The sequence below is a fragment of the Chelonia mydas genome, chromosome 6 (genome assembly GCF_015237465.2).
Source record: "Chelonia mydas isolate rCheMyd1 chromosome 6, rCheMyd1.pri.v2, whole genome shotgun sequence".
Classification (NCBI taxonomy): Eukaryota; Metazoa; Chordata; order Testudines; family Cheloniidae; genus Chelonia; species Chelonia mydas.
The window spans coordinates 27,502,855-27,530,406 of record NC_051246.2 but is presented as its reverse complement, the minus strand read 5'-3'; the positions used below and the strand labels follow the sequence as shown (position 1 = coordinate 27,530,406).

At 48.6% G+C, this 27,552-nt stretch overlaps 1 protein-coding gene across 2 annotated transcripts in view; it reads left to right on the top strand.

Annotated features, from left to right (window-relative positions):
• The window catches only part of DUSP8 (dual specificity phosphatase 8), an 82,402-nt gene that overhangs the window by 40,864 nt on the left and 13,986 nt on the right, over positions 1–27,552 (top strand). Inside the window, exon 1 of one of the 2 annotated variants that reach the window (XM_027828921.3) lies at positions 17,863–18,273. The exons of the other annotated variant lie outside the window; for it this stretch is intronic. Within the exon in view, the coding sequence (XP_027684722.2) occupies positions 18,156–18,273 (118 nt within the window). The 5' untranslated portion in view covers positions 17,863–18,155. Of the gene's footprint in view, positions 1–17,862; positions 18,274–27,552 lie in introns of those variants that run through there. 2 annotated transcript variants of the gene reach the window in all.

Here is a 27,552-nt window from a genome sequence, read left to right as displayed (position 1 = left end):
CCTCTGCATTTCCAGCTCCAAAACAATAGTTGTGTACAAGAAACCCTGGAAGAGAAGTTCCAGCCAGCCGGCGGGGGGGTAGGAGGGAACGTGTTCCCAGAAGTAGCTGGTAATTGCCTTGCTGAGGTTTTGGCAAAGCCTCTCGCGTTCCTTTTGCTGTGGCATCACGAGCTGCACACCCTGGAGCCTGCCAGTTCGCTAATGGGAAGCACAGACCACTAATGTGTGGAAAAAAGGAACCAAAATGTAGAACACTGGGTCATTGCTGCTGAGTTTTATATGGAAATCGTGACTCAGAAATACTGCCGAAAACATTCGGGAGGTGGGGGGGGCTAAGCGCGCGCACACATGCAGTTTTCTCCTTCCTGTAATGTGGGCAGCAGCCAGTTATTTTAGATGCCCGTTAGCAGTGCTTGGGAGGTCTGAGGGGGATGTGCGTGCTGGGACTGATGCTGATCTCATGCCAATGGCAAGGTACTTCACCAAAAGCAGTGGCATCACCCACCTGCAAATCTAGCGTAAAGGGGACCAGAATGAAGCCCCATCTCCTGCTTGTATATAAGGTTTCGGGGGTTGCTCAGAAATGTAGCCTCCAGTGGAGATTTGGAGCCAGATTCTCATCTTGTTTATGCCAGTGTCAATCCAAAATAACCCCGCTGACTTCAGTGGTTGGACTCTGGATTTACACCCGAATGAGTGAAATTGGAGACAAGCCCTTAGTCTCTCCAGTGGAAGTGTCTTAGGGGCATGCTTTGCTGCCCATGACTAACCCTTTGCCCACATCCTATTGCTCGTTCTCAGTGAAGGTTTTGGGGTGTCTGCTCCTAGAGGTTTTAGACTGAACCTCTTCCTGCAAAGGCTGGCCTCATTGCTAAGGTACTGGACTTGGGCTCAGGAAATCTGTGTTTCAGTTCTGCCACACACGTCCTGTGTTTGACCATGGACAAGTCACTTCATCCTCTGCCTCCGTTCTCCATCTGTAAAATGGGGATAGTCGTCCTGTTTTGTCTGTTTGGATTGAAAGCTTGTTAGCACAGGGATAGTGTCTGACTGTGTCTCTATACAGTGCTTAGCACAGTGGGATCCTAGTTGAGGCCACTTGGCAGTGCTGTAATATTAATAATAATAATGACCCATCTCTGGCCAGCCAATCTCACTTGCCAAAACACCCGCCTTCAAGAAACTGCAAAAGAAGAACGCCAGAGAGGCTGAAGAGAGAGGGGGAGAGAGAATAACGAAAGCATCCTCTGATCCCTTCTCGCAACAGGTGTTCTTGGTCCTGGCTTCTTGTTGTCTAGTGCCATAGCGGGCCTGGGTCTTCCCAGAAAGGTAAAGACATGGGCCAAGATTTTCCAAAGTGACTCGTGATTCTGGATGCCTCCATTTTGGGGTGGGCGAGACACCTTTTTAAAGGGGCCTGGTTTTCGGAGGGTGGACGCTCCGCACTTCCTGGAAATTGGACCCCTTTAAGGTGTCTCAACGAAGGGAGTCACCAAAATGACTAGTCACTCTTGAAAAATGGTGGCTCGGGGACCTGCTCAGCAGCACTCCCAGTCAAAGTCAAAACGGGCCCGGAGAATGCCAGTGCTGTGATTTTAGCTTAGGGGCTGCAGTATTTTTCCGCTGCTGGGGTGAAAGGAGGAACAGTCCCCCTTTCCCAGGGCCCCTCAATAGCACGTTGTGCTAGGGTGCAGAGGGGGTATCTGCTGTGTTTCAGAGTGCGGCTCTGAGCCGTTATATAATGATGGCTAAACTGAGCACGCGTTGACACTGACAGAAGCTCTGTGACCTGAGCCAGACCTTTCCATCTGTTTATCAAAGCCGCCGCTGCTGCTGCTCTTCCAAGGCAGGTGAAATCATTGTTTAAAATGGAGGAAAGAAAGCAAATCTCATCCCAGGCATTTGGTCAAATGCAGGGGAACCCAACCTTAGTCCCAGCTGCAGGACCCCAGTGGGGAAGACTCACCCAGATGGTCTGACTCGTGCTTTGCATTTAGATCAAAACTACAAATTCTGATATTAAAAACCAATTTCCCCCCCCTCCCCCCCCACACACACACTCCCAATCTCAGCTTCGGTCCCTTCCTGTATGTGGTGTATTAACGCCTGCATCATGCTGGGGTGTTCTCCTGCATCTCCTTGGCGCGTAAAGGTGCGTTTTCCCCCACTGCCTTTTGGAGATGATGGGAGCTTTGGCCTTCAGTTTCCAAAGAATGACACTTCAGTCTGTGCTGAGGCCTTATCTACACTGTGGATGCTGATTGGTGGCTGGACCCAGCATAGCTGCATGGGTATAAGCCCTGAGTGCAGCTTGCCCTGGTTTCAAGCAGGTTAGCTCCACCAGTACAAATGGCAGCTTTGCCCATCTGCTTTAGGAGTTTGTACCGGTGCAGCTACGCTGGAGACAGTAGGCAGGGTAAATTTCAGTGTAGACAAGGCCTCTAGCCCGTGCAATCTTACAGGCTCAGGACTGCTGAGGTGAAACAGAAAACCTAAGTCAAATTGCATCTGGTTTATTTTCTGGTTCAAGGGGCATGGATGAGACCTCTAAACTCATTGCACTTGTGACCTTCATGGCAAAGGTGTATTGAGAGCAATTCTTGATGAGGACTAAATCTGTGTGTCCTGTTCTCCCACCAATGATTTACTCCCACTGGCAGCAGTATCTGGCTGGAATTTCCCTGTGGCTGACACTAGTGAAACATGGTGGCTAATGAAACTTGCAGTAGTGTCCTGGACAGACAGGAATTCCCCTGTTATAGATAAAGGCCTTTTGCTTTCCCAGCACGGTCTAGTAGCTTGAGCAAGGTTGGAGATGCCTGGCTTCTGTTCCTCATTGTGATGTGTTGGGCAAGTCACTTCCCCTCTCTGTGCCTGGGAGTATGTCTACACTGCAATCAAAAACCTGCGGCACCAAGTCTCGGAACCCAGGTTAGGTAACTCAGGCTTGCCATGGCTTGGGGACGGGTTAAAAATTGCAGTGTAGATGTTTGGGATGGGATGAAGCCCGAGCTCTGAGAGCCTCTTCCCTGATGAGTCTTAGACCCGGGCTCCACCCCAACCCTGAACATTTTCCAATTCCTCCGCCGGAGCCCTGGGATTGCAAGTCAACTGACCTGGGTCAGGTGTGCCGCAGGTCTTTTATTGCGGTGTAGACATACAGTTTACCCGTGCTATGTAAATTCAGAGCCCTGCCCTCTTCTCGTTATCCCTGTAGCGAGGTGATGACTCACTGGTGTGGTGCCTCCTGCAGGTCATCTGGGAATTAGCTCTTTTCCAGCATACGGCGCACCCTCTGCAGGCCAGTGTCTCGCCTGCCGCTGGCCCCATGTCCCTCCCGGACCCCGGTGCCCCTTTACCTCAGGGTTCTGCCCCCAGCAGTATCCCCTTACTCTGGGTTTCCCCTTCCCAGGGAACCCCCTACCCTCTAAGCCCACCTTGCCTCAGTGGCTACCGCCAGCCATCATCCCTGGGGCAGACTGCAGTCTGTAATGGCCACGCATCATTGGCAAGGGGGTAGGATCTGCTGCCTTTGCCTCTTCCCAGGCTGTATCTCTGCAGCCCCAGTACCTTTTTTAGGCCTTAACAAGGCCTGCAGCCTGGGGTTTTACCAGGCTGGAGCTCCCCAGCTCCCCTTGCTTTTCCCCAGCACTGCTCTACTTCTTGTACCCTGCTCCCAGGCAGCTAGGTCCTTCTCTCTCCACTGCGAGAGAGAGAGAGAGAGAGAGAGAGAGAGAGAGAGACTCCTCCAGCTTCTGGCCCACAGCCCTCTTATCAGGGCCAGCTGGGCCCTAATTGAGCTGGCCACAGCTGTGGCTGCTTCCCCAATCAGCCTAGCTTGGTGGCTTTTAACCCCCTGCTTATTGGAGTGGGGCAGCAATCCCACATGACTCCTCAGCACCAATCTTCTGCATTGAAGTGCCATGCTGTGCATGAAAGCAGCAGCAGCCGCAGATGGGCCTGAAAGGAAGAGGAGGGGGGTAATGGGATAGAGGGCGGGAGCCCCTAAAGAGTTAACAAACCAGAAGGCATGATGATTCCAAAGAGGCTGGGGGGTGGAACCTTAGAGTCCATTATTCCCAGTCTTGGAAATCATCTCCTTGTTGCTTTCTTTTCCTTTTTTTAAACGTATAAATAGTGCTGCTTGCTGCCCTCCATCCGTGGGAGCAGAAAGCCTGTTGATTTATATGGTTTTCCTGACATCACATGAAGTGGTGGAAAACTGAATGGAGCCAACATTTTTCCTGCATTACGTAATGCCCCCTTTTCCTCCCCTCCGAACTGTGCTATTCCAGCAGGAGCCTGACTGTTCTTTAACCTCTGTTTAGTTCAGCACAAACTCTTGCTTTTTTGCAAACTCCGTCTTTGTTTTTTATTGACGGCTGTTTGTTTGTTCAGCAGCAGCTCTTGATGGCCTCTGACTGCAGGCTCTTGTATTGGAGGACTTGACACCAGCCAGGGTATTATTCGGAGCTGAGCCACCATTGCGTGTCACCTGCTCTTCTCCCCCCTTTGCGTTCGCCTGGGAAGGATGGGTGGGACTCAGGGGGTCCCTCGCAGGCTCCCATGTCAGTGTTCTCCCATTTTACAATTTCCATCTGTAGCCCAGTGCTTGGGAAGCTTCCCCAGCTGGTTGCATCTGCATGGCACTTTGCATGCCTGGGCCCACGCTGCCATACAGCCTATACCGGATTGTTATAGCCCCTCCCCTTCCCCAAAGCCCAGAGCTAAGAGCTTTGTTCCTAGCTGGCCTCGGACATCCCTCTGAAAATCAAATCTGAAGCCACTCTGCTGACTGATAAGGCAGGTGCACAGCCAGTTGGGCAACACGGTGACCCCTTCCCAATTACCACTTAAAGGGGACCTTATTGATTTACTCCGAGGCTGCTGCACCAGCGTAAAACCCCTAGCATGGACGTGCTGCTTACAAAGCGAGCTGTATCTCCATGGTTTACACTAGGTGCAAAAGAGAGAACAGCCCCCCCAGCTTAACAGATCATGGAGTCAGGGAAGTTACTCCAGATGTACGTGGGATGACTGAGAGCCTTGCCCCTGTAGGGTAGAAGAGGGAAAGAGCTGGGGCAGAGGCGTGATTTTTAATTTTGGGGAGGTGTTTGGATCCTATGAAGATGTATCTAGGCCTTGTCTATGCTGAGGGGTTGCCCTACTTCAAGCTGCTGGTGTATGTGCTGGTACAAACCCTTATAACCACCATAAGCTATAACTGGTGCCAGCATTAAGCAAAGGGCACTCTGTGCCCATTCAAATAGTGTCTTTGCTTGCCTGCACTAGGGGTATGGAGTGATGGCTGTCCCTGGGGCCCTCTGCCACGGTAGACCGGGTAGAACTGGGACCCACTAGGATTATAGGCATTAGATTTTTAAGAGGGGGGAGCTGTTCTTTCCCATCTTGTGCACTAACCTGAAACAGGCCCCTCACTTGCTTTCTGAACTCCAGTCATGAGCTTTTCATCTGGCTCTGATGTATGTGTGAGATCATCCCCAGTCCCCAACTCCCTCAGTTTGTCCCAGGTCTGCAAGGAATGTTTTAAAATTTTCCAGTCCTGTTCTTTCTAAATTTGGAGCGTCTGTTTACTCCCAGGATTCGTAAAGAATGTAACAATATCAGCGGTGAGAAATCTCCCCTTCTCCTCCCCCTTTGGCAAGCAGATTGGCCCTGACAGAGCTGGCGAGGGGCCCAGATCATGTACAGCCTAATGGTACAGGAGCAAGCCTGCATCTTCCACAGGAGCAGCTTAAATGTCGACTCACCCTCTCATTTGCTTCCTGCAAGAAGATAAATACTAGGGGAAGGCTGCAGGCGTCCACGTGGTGTGTTAAGAGCCTTGGAGATGCCTCTCATGCTGGTTTGACGAGCTAGCTGCCAGTATTTGGGTTGGTCTATTTAATTGTTCCCTTTTTAGCCAGAGTGCTCAGCAGGAATCTGCCCTCCAGCTTGGTGTAAAAACAAGCTGTCTGGGCCCTATTTTTGTTGAGTAGGTGTCAGTGAAATAGTGGATGTGGGAGAAATAGTCAGTATGATTTATTGGGACTTTCCAAATGCCTTTTTGATGAAGCCCCTCCCAAGAGGCTATTAAGGAAGCTAAGTAGCCATGGGGTGAGAGCTGAAGTTCTGTACTGGACTCAGACGTGGCTCAGAGACAGGAAACAATATAGGAATGAAGGGCCAATCCTCATCATGGCAGCAGGTTAACACTGTGGAGTGGTCTCAAGGTTGTGATGGTGCTTAATATGCTTATCCGTGATCTGAAAAATGGGATGAACAGGGAAGATTTGGCCACATTTGCAGAAAGCACACAATTGTGTAGGATAGTCAAGACTAAAGAGGACTGAAGAACTCCAGAGGGACCAGGGTGGATTTTATTTAAATCATGATTTAAATCAGTAGTCAGGAAGACTTGATTTTAATCATGGATTTCTACGTAAAAGTGCATTCTTGTTGGTTGTTATAACCTTAATACATATTCTTCAGAACTCGGAGATAGATGCAGGTTTCATTTTCAGAAGGTACACAGTATACATTTTTAAATTTTTGAAAACTTTTCAGATTAGTTTTACAGCTATATCAGAAAACGAATGATTGTTTGGTTATTTCATTTACCAAAGGTAATTGAAGCAGATGGTTCACCTCCCAATAACTTCATAAATATCTTCAATTCAACAGGTTTATCATTAATATTTGGAGGATTTTCTTGCCATGCTGTATTAGGAGGAGAACATCACCAAACAGACATTAAAATTGTTTGTTTTAACTAAAACAACAACGTTATGTATTCTGGATTTTTTTCTTCAACAGCAAACTTACAATATTTTAACAAAACAAGCATGAATTTTTGAATTTAGTTAAAAGAAAAGGAGTACTTGTGGCACCTTAGAGACTAACGAATTTATTTGAGCATAAGCTTTCGTGAGCTACAGCTCACTTCAGTGGATTTTCCACTGAATGCATCTGATGAAGTGAGCTGTAGCTCACGAAAGCTTACGCTCAAATAAATTCGTTAGTCTCTAAGGTGCCTCAAGTCCTCCTTTTCTTTTTGCGAATACAGACTAACATGGCTGCTACTCTGAAGCCTGAATTTAATTAAACATTCACATTTTTTAAAATTTGTTTTTGTTAAAAAGGTTTCACTAAAATAGTTAAATGAAATATTTTAAAGAAAAACAAAAATTAAATGGGCTATGTCAGCCAAGTCAACATGAGAAACTTAAAATATTGGCTTCTGCAGCTAACTCAGTCATCTTCACCTTCATTTTCCTGTTTGTTCATAATCTGGAAAAGAAGAACAAGCTTTCCTGCTTTTTCAGGTCCCAAACTATTTCTTAATTTGGAATGAATTAGTCCAAAGGAAAAAAATATTCTTTCTACACCGGCAGAAGAAGCTACTACTGTTAAAAGTGAGATTATCACTTCCAACAGTATCTGAATCCAAGTGCTTAAGTGACTTCCACCAGTTCGCTGGTGTGACTTTCTTTAAAACATCATTAGCAAACATATTTCTTGAATGGTTCTTATTCCCAAACTGGGTCTCTCTTATGGCCTGCTGCCATTATAGGTTTTCCCTTCTAGTGAGAGAATGGTATGGTAGATCTCAAATCAATGAAGGCTACACTCAGAAAGACCTCAAGACTTCTGGAATATGCTGCTCAAGCAGTTTCACTTTTGTTTCTACTGCCTGTCCCTCCCTTCTCAAATTTATCTCCAGACTTCGTCTCCTTGTCCCGATCTATTCTGCCCCCAGCAATCTTCTCTTCATTGAACTTTTTGAAACTTTGCACTTTTAGAGAGAGGTAAGGGATTGACTCTGTACACAAATTTGCAGAGTGACAATAGGGTTGAGGTCTGTTATTTCTCACCTCTATTTATTTATTTATTTATTTATTTATTTATTTTATTTAAAAACATTTTTTGTTGTTAACAAGCATGTTATCTCTGGAGACACAAATCCACAGTTTGAGAACTGCAAAACTAAGCATCTCTGATGGTATCTTCTAGACTGAGCACCATTGGGTAGATAGAAAGATTAACCTAAAAATTCTAAACAGAAGCCCCTGGAACCCCATAAGATTGGGTCCCTAATCCATGAAATATTGGAACTCATTTACAAAAATTTTCTTAAACATTATATGAATATATTGTCTCACACTATGGAATTATAACTTATAATCCCTATTTCATGATGAGATACCTTTGAGCTATAATGTATCTTAATTAAAACTCTTTAGATAGGTTTTTTCCTCAAAAAGCATTTTATCAAAAAAATCCCATTTAAATAAAAAAATCCGATTTTTATTTTTATTTTTTTAATCATTGATTTTTATCCATCCTGAGAGGGACCCAACCAAGCTAGGTGTATGGGCAATGCGCTGGCAGATGAAATTCACCAGTGACGGATAAAAGGGAGTTTGAACTGCCCATACATTTGCTGGGTTCTAAGTTAACTGTGCACACTCAGGGGGAATGAGCTGTGTGTCACTGTGAACAGCTCCATGAAAACCTCCACTCAGTGAGTGTGGATGGGCAAAAAGGCAAACAAGCGTTTATGCTAACTGAAGACTTGCTTGTGACTAATACACTGAAAGTATTATCGTGCTGTTATATAAATCAATGGTATGCCCTCGGTTGGCATATAGTCTGTGCTGGTCACCACCCTGTTTCAAAAAAGATAGGGCCAGGGTAGGAGTCCAGAAACAGGCAACGGAGATGGGGAAAGGCTACCATGTGAGGAGAGGCTGGAACTGTGTAGTTCAGAGGGGAGATGGATAAGGGACATGCCCGGTGGGGTAGAGATGGGAAATCAGGTGCATCTATTTCTCTCAGAACAAGAAGAAGGGTGCAGCCACTGAATTTGAAAAGCAGCAAGTTTAAAACTGAAAAATACACTTTTTCACACACAACTTAGGCAAGCTGTGGAATGCACTGTGATAGGTATCATTGAAGCTAAGAGCCTAGCAGGATTGAAAACCAGGGTCAGGGCACTTCTGTGGATAATCAGAGCATCCACACTGACATTAGATAAGATGAAAAAATATAAACCCTCCTGCTTCAAGTCATAAATCAGAAAATAACTAATGGGGGGTGGGGGCACTGCGGAGGAAGCTGCCCTCTGGGCAGGTTGTTCCATCATTGTCCATTGTGGAGATTCTAGCACTTTCCTCTGAAGCGTTCGGTATTTGCCACCGAGAGAGCCAGGATTCCAGACTAGTTGGCGCCCTAGTGGTCGGATCTGGTATGGCAGTGTCTAGGCATAGCAGCCTGAGTTCTTTTTTTTCATTCTGTGAGCCCAAGCATGCACTAAGCAGGGTCTATCTAGTCTGTGCCAGGTTGTTGGTCAAAGAAAAGGGGCGGGGAGATTTCCCCCACAAACTCCTTCTTAAAATATCAGATTTTCATCACATTTTTAAACATGTTGCCCAGTTATATTTGCAGATTGTCTGTGAGGTGAGTGAAGGACTGCTCTGGAAGGCATGTCTGGTTCTTAGCTCTGTGCATAGGCGCCGACCCCACCCCGCCCCTCCTCCCCAGCTCACCTCCGCCGCCTCCTCCCCTGAGCGCACCACGTCCCTGCTTCTCCTCCCAGGCTTGCTGCCGCAAAACAGCTGTTTTGTGGCGAAACAAGCTGTGGGACGGAGGGGGGAGGACCGGGAACGCGGCACACTCAGGGGAGGAGGCGGGGGCGGGAATTTGGGGCAGGGGTTGGAATGGGGGTGGGGCAGGGGTGGAGTCAGGGCAGGGCCGGGGGCATGCGAGCAGCCACTGGTGCCAGGAGAAGTTGGCGCCTTTGGCTCTGTTGGTGCAGAGACTCATTGCCTGATATCTAGTGGCAGGGAGTTCCACAGCTGAGAGTCTACTGCAGGGAACACTTTCTGTCCTGGGCTCACAAGAGTTTTCTCTGAGCTCTTTTAGTTGTTTCCATCGATGGCTGTTGCAGGAGGTCATAGAGAGTGGTGGTGTCTGGGAGCAGCGGGATGTATCCTGTCCAAGGCTCTTTAGATGCAGCACTAGGGAGCTGCCAGAGAAAAGACAACATTAGGAGTTGTCAGGAGCCCACAGGGCTCTGCTGGTTTATTTAATGAAACGCTCTGGACACAGAATAACTTTGCCCAATATTTATTATTGTCTCATCCGCCTTGAAGGGGAAGTGTGAGCAGTTTGACTGAATGGAGACTGCCAGCACTGTGCTAAGCGGATTGAGAGGTCACCTAATTCCAGGGTAGCTTCTGTAAATATCTTTATATCCTCTGCTGAAATGTCCTTGTGTAACTAGCTACTGTTGTGCTACTGCAGGAATCACAGCAGCTATTCCTGCACCTCCTGCACAGGGACTGTATTTCCTTTCTCTAGCATTTATGATCCTTTCTACGATCATAAATGCTGTTAAATCAGGGCAGTGGCCCTCTTCTGATACAAATAGGGCCTGCACTTAATATATAAACCTGAAAATACATGGCCACATGCTAACATGTTAAGCCTAGTCCTGATGATTTAATACCCCACGGTGCAGTTACTGTAGGGTATGTTTGCTGTCCAAGTCATTTACAGTTACTGGGCCAAATTCTGCCCTCTGTTTCACCCATGCAGCCCTGTTTCAAGTCCAACTAGTGCCTCTGAACCTGTTCAGAAATGTGCCTCCCTCTCATTTCAGTACATCTGTGCAGCTCTTTTTATGGATAATTACTGGAGGACCCCTAGCCCAACTAATTTGCTTGCACCAGCCTTAGGACACTGCTCTTCAGCTGTGTGTAAAAAAGAGAGCAAGAATATACCACTCAATACAGCAAGAAGTTCAGCTTTCGATCAGAAACCTGAACAGAACATCTAGCTCCCACCTTAGGATGCCCACATGGGTGTTCGTCAATGCAGGAGCCAGTTTTAGACCCCCTTGTACCTACATAGGTGTCTAGATGTGGAGTGTTACTGGCCAGGGCAACTGCACCAGTATTTCCCCTGAGTGGTCCAGCAAAGGCACGCACGCTCACGCTTCGCCACCCACTGTTCTTGGGTGATGAAGACCCGCACCTCTCGCCCTTCTGACGGAGGTATTTCCAGGCTGCCAGTTCCCTCCCTTCAGTGTGTATTTCCCAGGACAAACAGGCTGCCCAGGACACTGGTTGCTGTCTGTTCAGAGTCAGGTAACAGCTGTAATTGCTGCACTCAAGGTTCCACACAGCATTTCCTATGCAAGCCTACTTCATTCTTAAGGTAAAAAACATTACAGATAAAACTCATTAAAAACAATAAAAGAAACTACATGCATGCTAATAAGCTCAGCAGAATTCACCCCCCCTTAACATGGATTCTGGCAGGAACAGTCCTTCAGATCCCCACCCAAGGGTGATTCCTTGTGGTGACAAATTCATCACAACTTCAAGCTCAGAGCAAGCACCCATTCTTATGTTGCCTCAGGAGGCCCAGTCCTTCCAATCCTACCCTAAAGCTGGGGTCCTCTCTGGCCCAGGGATCTTGTCCACTTGCTGAATCAGAAAGAAGGCCCTAAGCCTATTTAAAACCAGACTATTTCTCCAAAAAACCCTTTCTTTGTCTGCTGGTCCCTGGAGAGTCTAGTTTGAACCAGTATATGTGCACCTTTCCACCTCAGTAGTTTACCCTTCCTATGGAAATACATAGTACCCCAATAACAAATATGCAATTGTCTTTTTAATGCAGTAGACCCCGAAGGTATTAACCTAGTTCAATAAAGTTCATGCAGGAGATATTGTAGGAAATTGTCGTCTGTCACTTGGATGTCCTATGATGATGCCTATGGTTGGTGGAGTGGTAATTGTCTGCAGTGTGTTTTTCCTCTTGGTTCTCCCCAAGCCCCTGATTTTCAGAGGGAGCGGGCATCCAGAATAACAGTTGAACACAGTATGAGATGCTGGGAGCCTGGCACTTTTAAAAAAAAAAAAAAAAAAAAAAGAAAAGAAAAAAAATCAAATCACTAGTTTGTGTCTAAATATGGTCTTAGAATCCTAACTGTGGGCACTAGTGTTTTTTTATGTGTGTGTGTTTTTTTTTTTAACAATCATGGCCCTATTGACTGACTAACTCTATCACATGGCTGTTCTCAGTTTCAAAATAACAGAGGAGCTGCTTTCTTTACTGCAGCAAAGTCCCTGTAAAACTGCATAGGTTGAGCCAGGGCAGAGATGCTATGGCCCTGAATACTCTGCTTGCTTGGTGAGCTCAGGCTGTTTGGAAATGGAACCTTTCTAGGGTAGTGTTCATGGAGGTTTCTACCTTACGGTACCTCACAACCACTGCTCTGGTAGGGACCTAAATCCAGCTATGGTCACTTGTTATCAAAGTGAGTGGGGATTGGAGCGTAATATCCAAATCCCCTTTTGGGTGCTAGGAAAGAGTGGTTTCTCCAGGCTGAGGTGTAGCATCCTGGTAAGCTCTCACCCCTTCCCATCACATCCCACCCTTGCATTTGAACTCATGGATATCTTTGCCTGTTTTCTTCCCGGGGGAGCAGTGGCTGCATTGCTGGGATGGGTTAAGCTAGGTCACATATGTATGAGCTGATTGTATTCCTGGCCTATGTTCTAAACATCCCTGTTTAGTAACACTGTCGTCAGAGGACTTGTTTTCCTGATTCTATAATTACTCCTTGGAGCTACAACCTCCTTGCTCCCCCCCCCAACGGCTGCATGTTTAACAATTGGACGAAGAAGGGGAGACAAGGATGTGAGGGGAGGAAAAGGGGGGGGGGGCGGGACTGGGAGAACAAGTTGCCAAGAGTTACAAAACCATCATGTCATTTCATATCTCATTTCTGGAAAGCTACAAGGGGAGGAAGGAAACTTTTCCCAGTAAGGGATCCTGACAGACAGGAACCTGTGCCCAGTTATGATTTCCTTCCTTTTGAGCAACCTAGTGCCCCCTCCCTTCCCCCGCGCCCACCCACCTCCTCCCCCCCCCCAATCATCCCCTTTTCCTGAGGCCCATGTGAAAGGTTTGAAATTGTGATGATTATAAGCTCCCTGTGATGGAAGGGGGAGGGAAACGCTGGACACTAACCAGTTGGGTTATCGCCAGTCCTTGCATATGTGTGTAAGTGCTGAAGACCGACTCTTTGCTCCTTGGTGTTGCAGACGCTTCATGCCAGTTTCCTCCCAAGTATAATGCTGCCAACTTCAGTGGAGTTACACCAAGGATGACTCTGACCCTCATTAGCATTTATGATAATATATGCTGCAGGAGTACTAGGTGACCCAATTGGGGTAGGCAGTGGGCACACACCTAGGGAGAGACTGTTCCTGTCCCAAACAGTCTAAATAGACAAGAAGGAAGCATTGTCCCCATTTTACAGATGAGGGAACTGAGGCACAGAAAGACTTACCCAAGGTCACACACGAAGTTTGGAGCAGAGGTAGGACCTGAACCCGGATCTTCTGAGTCCCAGCGGCTTACCTACAAGACCATGCTTTCTCTCTGATCATCATTTTAGTGTGTGTTACCTCCTTTGTAAATGGTTCATTTGACCTTTCCCCCTTCTCTTCTTGAAGAGCCCCCTTATCCCAACGTTGCATTACTGCCCTTGCCATTATATATTTAACAAACAGGAGAGCCCTGTGTGTAAGAAGTCCTATTCCTGGAGCCACTAAAAACTAGATGGAACCACCTGCTGAGGCAGACATCAGAGGGGCCAGTCCTGCAGTGGCCACCTCGAGAGAGAGCCTCAGGCAGGCTGAGGGATTCTTTTCATCTCTCGTGTCTATGCAGAATGATCTAAAAGGAACGGTAAATATGAGAAAGGGTGTCTCTGGCACTGAGGAAATCTCTCTTCCTCCCCCATATTAGCCCCCAAACGAGGGTCACACCTGGTGAAGGAAAGGGGTGGAGATTCAGGAGCAGAGCAGGGGAGAAGCAACTCTAAAGGAATGTCGACACTGCAGCTGGAAGCATGCTTCCCGGCTGGGGTAGACAAATGCCTCAGCCACCACCCACCTTATCCCATTTACACTGCTATTTTTAGAACACTAGGTCTGCTGGGGGGTAGCACATATCTATCGACCCGCATCTCCCAGCTGCAGTGTAGATCCACTCTAAGGAGGGAGAGCTAGAGATGTTATTTCTAGGGAGGAATTTTCAGTTGGAATTGGATTCATTACTGCTCCCAGTGAAGATGGGTTCTGTTGCCTGTGGGCGCATTTGTCTTTTACAAGGGTGAGCGGGGATGCAGAGCATAGGCCAGCCTTTCTTATGAAGGTTTCAGAGTAACAGCCGTGTTAGTCTGTATTCGCAAAAAGAAAAGGAGTACTTGTGGCACCTTAGAGACTAACCAATTTATTTGAGCATGAGCTTTCGTGAGCTACAGCTCACTTCATCGGATGCATACTGTGGAAACTGCAGAAGACATTATATACACAGAGACCATGAAGGGCTCTGATAAAGCATCCTGCATTACAGATCTCAGCCAGAGATGCCCCAGCCATGCTGGGCAGAGCCAAAAAGCAGGTCCGAACTCTTCCTGAAGGAACCCGCAGCCCAAAAATAACAGCTTTAGCATCTCTCAGCCATGAGGGAGTTAGTCCCTCCTGTTACTAAAGGGTAGTAAATGAAGACAATATATTCATAGATTCAAGGCCCATAGGGACAATTATGATCATGTATCATAGGACAGGCCATAGGATTTCACGCAGTAATTCCTGCATGGAGTCCATAATTAGACCAGTATCAGAAGGGTAGCCACGTTAGTCTGGATCTGTAAAAGCGGCAAAGAGTCCTGTGGCACCTTGTAGACTAACAGACATATTGGAGCATAAGCTTTCATGGGTGAATACCCACTTCGTCAGATGCAGCCGACGAAGTAATTAGACCATTTCATGGGAAATGGGATTTATCCAGCCATTGCCCGTGCTGCCATCTGGGTGTAATTTCACTCCCATCCACACTGCAAATGCAAGTGTGTTGGAAGAACTGGTTGCAGCAGAGTTGTCCTCCAACATGGTTGCAGCATAGATGAGACCACGTAATGTAGACAGGACTATGAAATTTCCCCATGATTCAGCTGCCCGCCCGGGTAGACAATGAGAATCTGCACTACGTGACGGAAGCATGTTTTACACTTCCCCCATCACCGTTTCAAGTGTAGCATGGACAGGACCACTTCGAAGTGTAACAGCATCTGTTGTCCCCATCTTCTTTACTAGTCAATGTTGTGCTTGGTGGGAAGAGACCCCGTCTTGTGGGAACAACTTCCCAGCTTCCCAAGTGTTGCTTTTGGTTTAACACTGATCATTTTTTCCAACCTGGTTTGAATGTGCTTTGAGTGTTATCCAACCTGAGGCTCTGACCCACATCTGACAATAATAAAACTCACAATAACAAGCCTCATTAAAACACTGGCTCCACGAGCTGGGGGGTGGGGGAGGGATGGGGGGAAGGGGAGTTCATTTAGTGCTGGTGACCTCATCTCACGTGATGTCACTTAAAGGAAAAACATTGACGTCTCCCATGTATAACTCAGCCTTGTGTTTCTCCGCCTGTAAATCTTCAGAGTTCAAAGATACAATGTGTCCCATCTGCCTAGTCTAATCCTGAGCAATTTCCTGGAGGTTTGGGAAGAATTCAGAACAAGAAACCTTTAAAGAACCGTGATGAGATGTTTAAAGAGTTCCAAGAGTTTGTGGGAGCCAGGGAAGGGGAACGAATACTCCTCTCCCAAAAGAGGAAGAGGGTCTGCTCATGAGGTCACAGTTTATGAATCAAGCCGCATTATGAATGGGAACAGACCATTCATGTAAAATACAGTGAAAAGTTACATACACCTGAAAAGAAGCCTAGGCAATGCGTGCGTCTCCTCCAGTAGACTGTAGGGTGTACGTATGGAGGAGTGTCTCAAATAGAGAAGAGGCTGTGGCTTAGGAGAATGTAGATGGGATAGGGAGCCGTTTGCATCTAGCCTGCAGGTTTGACTCCACTGCAGGTTGGGAGTTATTGGAAGTTGTCTTCTCATGAGTGTTTGGCCCGTGTGAGTTCTGAGGTTTCAGTCCAGGTCTTAATGAACGCTTGACCGTGTCACAAAATCGACCACTGTAACTGGGCTGCATTGGTGCCTTTGTGTGGATGGCCTGCGTCACCACTCAGTATAGAGACCAAGAAGCAGAGGGGGAGAGAGTAAAGATGGCCGAATAGTTAGAGCACTAGCCTAGGGCTTGGGAGAGTGGGTTCAAGTCCTTGCCCCACCACAGACCTCCTGTGTGACCCTGGGCAAGTCATTCAGAGCAGGTCTACAAGTAAAACGCTGCGCCCGTGCAGCCGTGCCACTGAAGCACTTCAGTGAAGATGCTCTTACGCCACCCCACCGGGAGAGCTCCCATCGGTGTCCTTAATCCACCTGTGTGAGAGTCAGTAGCTATGTCAACAGGAGGGCTTCTCCTGTTAACATCACACCCCAGTCTGCACTGGGGATTAGGTTGGTATAATTGTGTCACGCAGGGGTGTGAAAAATCCACGCCCTGGAGCAATGGCGTTATACCAATGTAAGTTTATAGTGTAGATCTGGCTTTTGAGCTCCACAGAGCTCTTCTTCAGGTCTGGGAAACGTACGCAGCGTCCCAGCTAAATCCAAGCTGGAACAGATTGTTGAGCATAAGCAGTTAACACGCCTTTTAAGAGGCCATTCAAAGTGAAGTGGCTCATTAACACCAATAAAAGATATTCCCTCATCAGCGGTGTCTCTTATTTCCTGGGACCAGTACAGCTACAACAACGCTGCCCACAGAATCATTTCGAATTTGTTCCTGTTGATTTCTCTGAACCCCCCCAGGATTTTCTGACGGAGGAAGCAAGCAGAACTCTGTGTCTAGTGGTAAGCAGTTACACCAGGGGCTGAGGTTAGGGGTGTGGTAAGACTGAACAGGACTCAGATCCACCAGATCCTCAAACTCCAGCCCCACCTCCGCAAAATCAGTCAGGGTGTCCTGATTTGCCACTTAAATCCAGTGTAGCCACTAATCCCAGATCAACCCCTTCTTCTTGCTCTTTCTATGGTACTTATATGGCCCACCGCACTGCAGTATTTGAGCACCTCCCAGTCTTTCTTGGATTTATCCTCATAATGCCCCTGTGAAGTAGGGTTGTGTTGTTATCCCCATTTTACAGATGAGCAGCTGAGACACGGAGAGACTAAGTGACTCCTCCAAGGTCACACAGTCAATGGCAGAGCAGGGACTCAAACTCAGGTCTCCCAAATCCCAGGTGAGTGCCCTAACTGCTGGACCATTCTTCCCTTCTCATCACTGATGGTCCTACAAGCAACCCTCACCTGAAGCCTACATCTCTGCCAGATTATTCCTCCCATCCCCCCAGTTCCTTTTCTCAAGAAAAACCTTCTACTCTCAGGCTTCAGTGAAAAAGAACATCAAAGAGTTAAAAAGAAACAAGCCAGTCTCCTCATTGTATCTACCACTGAGAACATGGGGTGATGGGGAAAGGTTTGCTGCGCTCCATCCAGAACCATAAAAACACTGTGCTTAACATTTGTGTTGGTGCTTAGGTTCCATGGCGATGGACCCTGGATAATTGCATTAGATAGACAGTACAGAGCTTTCTACCTTCAACTCACTGTAGGACTATTAACTCATCAAAGTAAATCACACTCACTTCAAATGGAACAAAGGTCTGTTTGCTGCAGCTCCTCTTGCCTTCAGGGAGCTGGCCGTCCCCTGCAGGCATTCAGGGAGCAATTATTTCCGAGAGCAAGCAAGGTCAATGGGGAAAAAAGGGATGTTGCCCCTTTAAGCAGTTGAGTGAAGCATGTGTCAGTGGTGTAGCCTATGAGTTAAACTGCGTGTCTGTGTGCTGAGTAAGGAATGCGGTTGCATGCCTGACCCCTTAGCTGTGATCAGCAGGGTTGTTGCTCATGTGCTGAGCTCATTCGGGCTCGCTGGAGCTGGAGGTGCGCGCACACACGCAGGGAGAGAAGGGAGAGAAAAGAAGCTGTAGTGCTGGAAAAGGGTGTTAGGGTCTCTCTCTTCCCCATCTTCCCCCCCCCCCCTTTATTTTAATTCCTCCTGGACGCTGGATTTTGGGGGGAGTTCAGGCTTTTTTTTTTATTATTTTTGCCTGTCAGCTGTTGTTTTGCTAGGGCAAGCAGTGCCTCTGTGAGACGCAGCCCAGCTGCCTGGATGCCTCTGGATGTTATGATTGTGCCCTCTGAGGACCAGTTCTGGATGGACATGCATGAGGGGCAGATGAAGCTGAAAATCAGGGTGCGGAGGATGAAGGAGAGCAGGGACATGCGAGGTTTGTTGGCTAGCTCCTTTCCTTTGGGGGCTGGGAGGGGGCTGTTTGCTGAGCCTGACCCATGCTGTAAGAGGCTGTCTTTGCAGAGCAGCTTATGTGCAGGCAGTGTAAAGGTGTCAGGCAGCTGGCATCTTGCAGGCATGAGGATAGAGGGATCCAGGGAACATTTTTGGATGGGGGTGGAATACCAGGAATTTTCAACCTTTGCAATTTCAGGAAGCTTTTTGGAGGGCATCTGGCCTGTCCCTCCAGGGGATTCAGGGGGTGGCAAAAGAAGAAATGAGATCTTTTGCTGCAGAGTATGGCAGGTGAGGTTCTGCTGTTGACTGCAAGGGGAGAGGGAAGGATGCGACTGGCATTAGGAGGTGGTGTCAGCTGAGTTTCCCCGTGTGATTTGCTTGGGCTCCCATCTAGAAACCAGGAGTGCTGCTTGTTTGGTGGAACTAGCTAAGTTGGGACTAAATCCTGCAAATTTGGAGTGGCTAAGCAGGGGTGGAAGAGAACACTCCCAGGAGGAAGGTGGGGGGGGGGGCGCTCCGTCCTTATGTACCCCGACTTGCACTCCTCCAGGACGGGAGGACACAGAGGAGATGGTGCATTCCTGTAGGCAACTCCAAGCATTGAGCAGCATCGTGCACTAGTTGCTGGGCTGCAAGGGGCCAGTGAAGCAATCGTCATCTGTCCCCCGTGGGGCGGGGGCCAAAGGGAGCAATTCCCCCAGACGAAAGTGATGATTGCGGACAGGGTGTTCATAGAAACAATATTCAGAAAATGACACTGCTTCACCCTGCCTCCAACCAACCAACCAAATAGCCCCTGCTGCCCGTTTCACTTCTCCCCCACTGAGACAATCACTGAATTCCCCTCTCGCAAGTGCCTTTTCAAAAAAGGGATTTTACAGTGTCTTAGCTGCACAGCACTAGGGTGAGAGGAGGAAAGGGGGAAATGAAATAGAGCGGCTTAAAATATGCCTAGCCTCGAATGACCTAGTTTGCCAAATGGTTTAATCAAGCAACTCCCCGCCCCCCCAACCATCGTCATCCCTTAAAATGGGAATCTGCTAAATGAGCTTGGCATGTTTTTGTGGTGTGAGCCACATAACCCAGTGATGGTGTAATTAGTAATAGGTCAGTCGTGGAAATGACACATTCTTCTTTACTTAGAACAAGTAAAGCTGGTCCAGAGCAGGCACGGTCACCAGGGGAAAATCAGGAAGAGCAACTTTGGGGGCTGGAGCTTTCTTTTTTAAGGACGTACCAAAAACCCAGTTGGCAAGACGAGGGGAGGAGCAGGCAACAAGGCTTACCTGGTCTTTAGGCTCATAGGATGAATCTACGAGGTCAACAACTGCTGGCATAAAATCAAGAATAAGTATTGGCCAGGACAGCCAAAGCAGGCTCAAGGTTGGTGGGTGGCAGCAGTTTGGGAGGGAAGGAAGTGGACAAGTGGGGAACGTACGTGGATCAATAATGGGGCGCTCGTTCATCTGCTTCTCATACCAACCGGCTGGAAGAAAGATCCTGCAATGGGGTGTTGAAATCTGCTGATGGTGCCAAACTAAGGGAGCGGGAGGGTATAAAGAGAGAGGTCAGTCGATACAACACTGTGAGATTCATCGTGACTAGGAGCAGAGAGGATAGATGTATGTTTCCCTCCACTGTGATAAGGTTGGAGGGAGTGGAAGACGCTGAATAGAGAATATATGCTCGTAGGCCATAAAACACAGAGCAGAAGGAGGGTCTGGGGAGCCAGCAAACACAGCTGAGGGGGCCTTCTAGTCTAGCCCCTGTGTAAGGAATCAGTGAGGCCACATCTGGAATGCTCTAAGGAGTTCTGGCCATGTCTTCTACAAAAAGGAATATTGGAGACGTATGTAGGCATTGTCCAGCACAGGGCGAGTTGACCTGACTGAGCGGAGGGCAGGATCTTTAGTTAGTTGGGAAGAAGGGAAACCAGAACTCATTTCTTAATTATGGAGAAGACCACAGAAAGCCACACATTTCCCACGCAGGTGCCCATACCACTCAGGCCTGACCTGCAGCTACCCCTGCTCTTGCAGTGCAGGGTCCTGACCAGCCGTGATACTTGCTCCCCTAGCCCTTGAGACCCAGCCGTGGCTGTAACACTTATTTCAGCAGGAAGCTTGGTGGGGTGGGAGTCGTTCTTGTGCATTGAGACAGTCATTGTGCAAAAACAAAAGGGCCAAACATGGGACCTCGTCCAATGGAGAAATGATGAGAATGGTGGGGCGGAGGGGAAATCTAAAACTTCCCAGAGAGCAAAAAGCCCTGACCCACACCAAGAAACTTTCCAAAGGGTGATGAGTAAGGGTGTTAGTAAATGCCCTTTCATCATCTCACTCAGCAGCTGGCATGACTGGGCCGCCACCAAGCAAAAGAATGAGGTAGGAGCCAGGGGAGGTAATGCTTCAGTGAGGGATTTTCCCAGAGGCCGAGAAAATGATGCTACTTTGGTATCTGAAGGCAGCTGTCCTTGTCCAGCCCCTCTGCTCTGTGTGCTTTTCTCCCTTTCTCTGCCCTGCTTCGAAGGAATCTTGGCCAGCATGTTCAGTCATGTCACTGACTAGGAGAACAGGGTGGGTTTAACTGAGACTGAATAAAAGACAAAGGGCTGGTATTTTTTAGGGGCCAGATCCTGCCGTTCTCAGGTCTTTACTCAGACTGAACTCTCATTGACTTGCTGCCCAAGCAAGGACTATAGGGTCTGTGCCCCAATTCAGCAAGGTACTTAAGCACATGCCTAACTTTAAGCATCTCTCGTTGACTTAAGTGGGACTTGTCCTTTCACTTAGGCATGTGTTTAAATACCTTGCTGAATTGAGGCCTTGAGCCTTAAGGAGGAAAGTGACATCTCTGTTTCTCAAAGACGAGCGCTTAATGCGTCCGGCTGACTAAAAGCCTGTAATGACTATCCCCGGGCACATCGGAGGCTGTGGATTCACTGCTGGCACTGCCAAGCAGCTTGGGAAGCCCAGCCACAGTTATGAGCACTGAGGTTTTAAATGGCGGTATCACAGGGGGACCAGCATGAAGAGCTGTTTCCTGACGAGGGGCAGGAGATCTGGAAGCAGATGGCTTTATGTAATCCTGGAGTGAGAGCCAGCCCTGGCAGGGCTGTGCGGGAGCAACATGAGACTAATTGTTCATAAGGCTGTACCTGACTTGCGTGGGCAACTGCATGCACTGCTGCACCTTTTCCATGTGCTCATCAGGGAGCATCTCCGAATCATGAGCCCGCTGCCTGCATTGACCGACACCAGTGCCCAGTGAGGGAGGAGCCTACAGTGACTCTCCCACTCAAAGGCACAGAGCTGTTGGGGGGGCAGGGACTGTCTCTCCCTAGAGCGGATGCGCGTTAGCACCTCCAGGTGGAGGCAGCTTTTATCTCCCAGGAGTAGGTCCTGTGCCGCTCTGGGTCATACCAGAAGGCGGGGTTTCAGGCTGCAGTGCCAGCTCAGGTACCCGACATCACAGCCATACCAGAAAGCAGCCGCTGCGGTTAAACAGCAGTTATTGGAAAGGTGGGGACCAGCCATAACCTGTCCCTAGAACAAACCTCCAGTGTCTACTGGCTGCTCCCGGAGAGAGAGGAAGATGGGGCAGAATGGCCCGTGAGCCACCTAGCTCAAACAGAGGCTGCCGCTCTGGGGCTGTGCCCCCGTCCCCCTCCTCTTCTCTGCTAAGGACAGCTCTGCTCTTGCTGGTGTGAAAGTGCAGCCCTCCTTCCCTGCTGCATGCACAAAAGAAAGCGAGGGGTGAGGACATGGGACACTTTTCTGCTGTCCAGTATGGCTTACCACAGACAGCCCTTATGCCCTCAGGGGAGAGGGGTGTTTGTGGAAAGCACGTGCACCAGTGCGTCAGAGGCACCCATGGGAGCTGGAGAGTGCCAGAGAGCATCTCCAGGAGCAAAGCACTGTCTCTGTGTTAGAGCATCGCTTTGGCGCTTGTTACCGGGGGGGGGGGGGGGGCGTTGTTTATATAAAGCCTAATCCTTCCCAGTTGAAGTCAGTGGGAGTTTTCCCTTTTATTCCAATGGGAGCAGGACCGAGGCCCCAGTGGCACAGATAAGCATGGTGTTTCAGTGGAGACTTGGAGGGGTGAGCCCATGCGGCGGGAAATAAACGGGGAGCCTGAGGCCCTCAGAACAACAGGGGTAACAGGTTTTCAAGCCAAGATGACCCTGTTACACTCTCTGGGCCCTCCATGGCGTCAGGTGTTGTTTCCAGCCTGCAAGGAAACCTGTCTGGGAGCAGCAAAGCATCACGGCTAGCGAGGCCCAACACACTCCCATAAGCTCGAGTGGAATGTCCCCCTGGTTCTAACAGTGGGGAATGCGGATGGCCCTGTTTAATGTGCCACACGTCCCTTTTTATCTCACTTCAGCACTTCCCCGCATTTCTCTGCCTTGCCTTCATATCTCAAAGGGTTTTCCAAGCCCTTTAATCCCTAGAGGAGAATGAGGATCACATTTCCCTCTCTCCCCATCCTCCCTTGGGATGGCAAACACTGGTATCTTTTGATTCTGAGTGCATACCTTTTATCAAAGTCCCCTTCCCCTGCCCTTGCAGCTGCTTTCACAACTGCAGGCTTTTCCTGTGATCGTAGTGAGAGCGGCGATGGAGTGGGTCTGTGCTGCCTGGCTGAGTGTGAATAAGGACAGCAGGGGATGTCTCTTGTTCTGCTGCACCTGAGTCTATTACTGTTCTTAATACTCTACAATACTCCTCCCTTTATGGATGTATATATCCACAAAGCTGGGGTTTACCACCCAGGAGCCGAAACAATAGGACTCTGCTCCTACCTTCACCTAGAACTTGTTACAGTTTGCACAGGTTCATATGGAACACACCATCGGGAGCAGTCCTGCACTGGCAGAGAGATGGATTGGATGGCCCACTAGGTTTGTACTATCCCCAAATTCTTCGACATGGTCTAGAACACCGTGGGCGTTGTTGATGTGTGGGGGTGTCTAGAGAAAAGTCCTTCGACTGTTATTTCTATGACTGTCCAAATCATGGGCCAGATCTTCAGCTGGTGTAAATCAACTCCATTGACTTCAGTAGAGCAACACCAGTTTGTGCCAGCTGAGGACAGTGGCTAGGCCACATGTGAAGCTTGTCTCCTAGTGCAGGCAATGGAGGCAGCTTCTTTTAAACCCTGAGATCCCAGGTTTGATAATTATTCAGCAGTGATTATGGAGACCCTCATCTATATTTCTCTCTTTCCTAGGCTATGTCTGTGAATGTATTTTCTTCCCCTGTGTTGGTGGCACAAAGCAGCTAAGCACCATTACGAGTGTGCATCTATTTTTGTCTTGGTGTTTGCTGAGATGTGCTTTGTACATTGGCTCTTAATTATCCAGGCATGTAGTGAGATGATTGTACTGTTCTCCTTATTCTCTCTGTAACCCTCTGACTGTTGTATTTAACACCCGCCTGTCGTCCCAGGGGGGAAGCTCTCCTGATTCTCCGCGATCTATCAGCGGGCCAGGTGGTATATGAAGATGTTACAACTCAAAGAGAACGGCAGCTGCTTTCTCTGACAAATGTCTGGGCTTTTAAAGAACTCCAAGGCCCACTGCCCTCACCCTTGAACTGTCACAGTTTTCCCAGTGAAATTTGTTTTCAATGGGCAGTTGTCACTGATATCCTCTGTGAAAATCTGGGGCTGGAGGAAGTGGCAAGGGGAGGGGGATGAGAGTCTGGGATGTGGGGTAGGGGAAGAGGAGAAGGGCTGGAAGTAAGAAATAGCTTCTTTCCTTTCAGTGTACAGTAGGCAAGAACTCCATGCTCCACTCCTGGGCGAGCCCGACTCCTGCCACCAGCAGCAAACTGTTTAGAGCATTGAGAAAACCTCTTACAGGGACGCTTGGGTAGTTTTACAAAGGGAGGGAGGCAGCAGGGCCTAGTAGTGAAAGCACAGGACTGGGAGGCAGGAGACCACGGTTCTGTTCCCAGACTTGCTGTGTGACCTTGAGCAAGTCACTTAGGCACTCTGTGCCTCTGTTTCCCCATCTGCTAAATGGGAACAATAACAATTCCTTATGTCCCAGGGGTGCTAAGTTCCTTACTGTCTGTAAAGTTCTTTGAGAGCCTCGGCTAGAAGGATTTTTCTTTCTTCAGAGAGACTGACTGATCCATGAAGCTTGGGGATAAGTGGGGAGTCCCAACAGCGTCTTGATCCTGTGATGCGCTCACCTCCTATAATTTTCTCTCCTCCACTTCAGTGGGAGTAGCAGGTATCAGCACTTCTCCTAGCCTCAGGCCCAACATCCACACACATCCTTCTGTTCGCTTGGGCTCCACCCTCGCACGATGTAGGTAACTCTAGAAGCCAGGAAAACATTGGATTTAATAGGGAATGTTTTCTAAAGCCCTCAGGAATGCTGGAGTCCAGGCCAAGGATAAGGTTCTGTGCATTGCAAGGGACCAGCTCCTTATCCAAAAGCCTCAGCCAGTGCTCCTGCTTGAGGGAGCATCTATAGGAAACCTGAGATCTCTTTCCACCCACTCCACCCCAAATACAGATTCTCACCCCCACTCTGAGTTCCATGCGTGCCAGGAGAATCCCACTGCCAGCCCCAGGGAGGTGTTAGCATTACAAATAAAAGACTAGAACTGCCCCCTCTTGTTCTGAATTAATGCTAAAACATGGAGTATTGTGTAGGTAAGGGAAAGCCCAAGTATTGCTTGGAATGCTGCCAGGGACAGTTCCTGCCTTTGGGTGATTTTAAGAAGCTGCTTTGCTTTCCAAAAATTAAAGACTTGCTGTAGCTGCACGTTCTAGGGCTGGGTTTTGTATCCCTGAAAGTTTGGAGGCCTGGTGTCCTCAGCTCAAGGCTGTCTCCGCAGTTCCCTTTGAAACCCTGGGATTGGTCAATAGCTGTGAGCAGTGATGTTTGGGAAGGGAAATAAGGACAGCCCTGTAGCGCCACCAGAATGCTGTGGGACGAGGTTTATGAAGGGACAGAGCAGAAAATGGTAAACGCTTTGCTCAGATAGGTCCCTGTCAAGCAAAGCACAGAAGTGAAGCACGAGAGTAGTTTAATTGACTTCAACGGGACGACTCACGTTGCTTAAAGTTAAGCATGTGCTTAGGTGTTTTGTTGTGGGCCATATAGGGAGCATGTCTCCTCCCTAGGAGTGGTTGGGACGTACAAACTTGAGGCAAGGGTGACTCTGTCCCTTTCAGTGAATCTCTCCGTGCATACTTCCCAGCCCCCTGTGCCACTTGCCTGTGCTTTCCCCAGCAGAGCCAGCAAAGGATCTGCAGGCAGGCAAGTGCTGGCGGGGGCAAGAGGAGGGGGAGCATTGCTAGGAGAGTCACAGCAAGTGCCAGCCTGCTTTAGCTATGATGTCACCTCTAACACGCCTGGCTCCTAAAGAGAGTTTCGAGCTGTATGGGCCAATAATGAACACGAGCAAAGTAGAGGGGCGGGGAGGCAGGCATTCATTCCTAGCCTGTACTCCGGGGAAATGGCGCACACCTTGCTCCAGATAAAAAACACCCTTTTTTGTGCTACTAAGACTTCCTAAGCCTTTTGAGTGGACACAGGACTAGGGGCCCAAGCTTGGCTCTGGTACGGCCATGCATTCATTGCAAGACTATACCTCCCCACACATACACCCTCCAAATGAAAATACAGGAGGTTGGTTGTTTTCCTTCCCTTGGCTCCAATGCACTGATAGAAGGAAAGGTGTCTCTGGGAGGGAGCAACAGGTAGCCCTTCTGCCTGGCTGCCCAGAGGACTGCATGTGTCCACTGAACCTCTACTGCAGCCTCCAGTTGTGGGCTATTTGCACTCAAATCGTCATGTGCACACCCCACTCCGCCTCGTGATTTATGCTTCCTGGTGAGATTGATGTGGCTAGGGAGGGAGCAAGAGTAACCAGAGCTTGTGTTCACCTGTGCCAAGCGTCTTTCTTTCTGATTTAATATCCCAATTGAGGGGGGTGATGTCATGTTGGAGGGAACCAGGGATGAGGAAGTGGTGGAAGGTGCTTTAACTCTTCATATCCCACATCTCCAAAGTCTTGGGAGCTGTCCTTGTGATAACTGCCAGCAACACAGGGCAGCTTAAGTGGCCAGAGGAGACATATTGCAGGTTGGAGATCAATTTCTCTTCCAATATGGTGGCTTCTTTGGGCAAGTACAACTGGGCTGGCTGCTGTGTGGCCGTGTTGGGAAAAGGCATTGTTCTTCAAAGGACTCAAAGTGAGCACCAACGGCAAGGAGGTTGGTGTCCGTCCAAAGCAGCTTGCGGGTCCCATGGCATGGAAGATGAGGCATCTCCCTTGTTTGGAGGACTGAGGACCTCATCCCCATCTGAGCAGAGACAGGGCCCAGGACTTGGGCATTCAGTCTGTGAGGCCTGGCGGCTGCTGCTGCTATCAAACATTGTCTGCATGAGGGTTAAGCATTGCAGAGACCATTGTGTCAGCCCCTCCCCCACTTTACCCCAGAGCACTGGAGATTTGGTTTCAGCACTAGTCAGGGCTCATCAGAGCCCCACACTGGGATCCAGTAAGGTAAGAATGGGGACTCTTGGAGGGGTTTGCTGGGAAGTTGGCAGGACCCTGCTGAGTATGACCTAGGGGAGGGGTTGGTGGAAGATCGTTAAGTGAACTTCAGTAGAAGTTTTAGTACAGTTATGGAGATGGACTGGGTTCAAGGGCAGGGATTCTTATTTTAACTGAACCCATCTCTATAGAAACAGAACCAGTCCCTATCGAAACAATGGCTGGGAGTTTCAATGGGACCTAATGGATTTAGACATCCAGATCTCTGTGAAAATCAGTGGGAGTCAGGAACTTTGTTCAGCCTCTGTGAAACTCCCAGTCTGTATTTATCTGTAGTCCCAACTATCAAAATCACAGAGTGGGGACTTACACCACTGGGGACCCTTCGTATTGACACCAGCACTCGGCTTGGTAACCTAGACAGATGTAGTTCTCGCTAAGGGTTGCTAGGCCTAACTCTGTGTGTGGAGAAAGGAGTCGGTGGGTGTTAGGAAACTCCCTCAAGAATGCAGGTCTCTTGCATATATAACAAAGTTAAAGCAATGCAAGGAGGGACTGTGTTGTGTGCTCCTCTCGGTAAATCCTGCATTTGGCTATGCTACGGCCTAGCAGAGGTGTGGCAGCAGGAAACCTGAGTTCCCATTCCTGGCTCTGCCACTGGTCTTAGGCAAGTCGCTTCACCTCTCTGAGCCTCAGTGTTCCCATCTGCAAAATGAACTAATGCTGTTACCTAATCG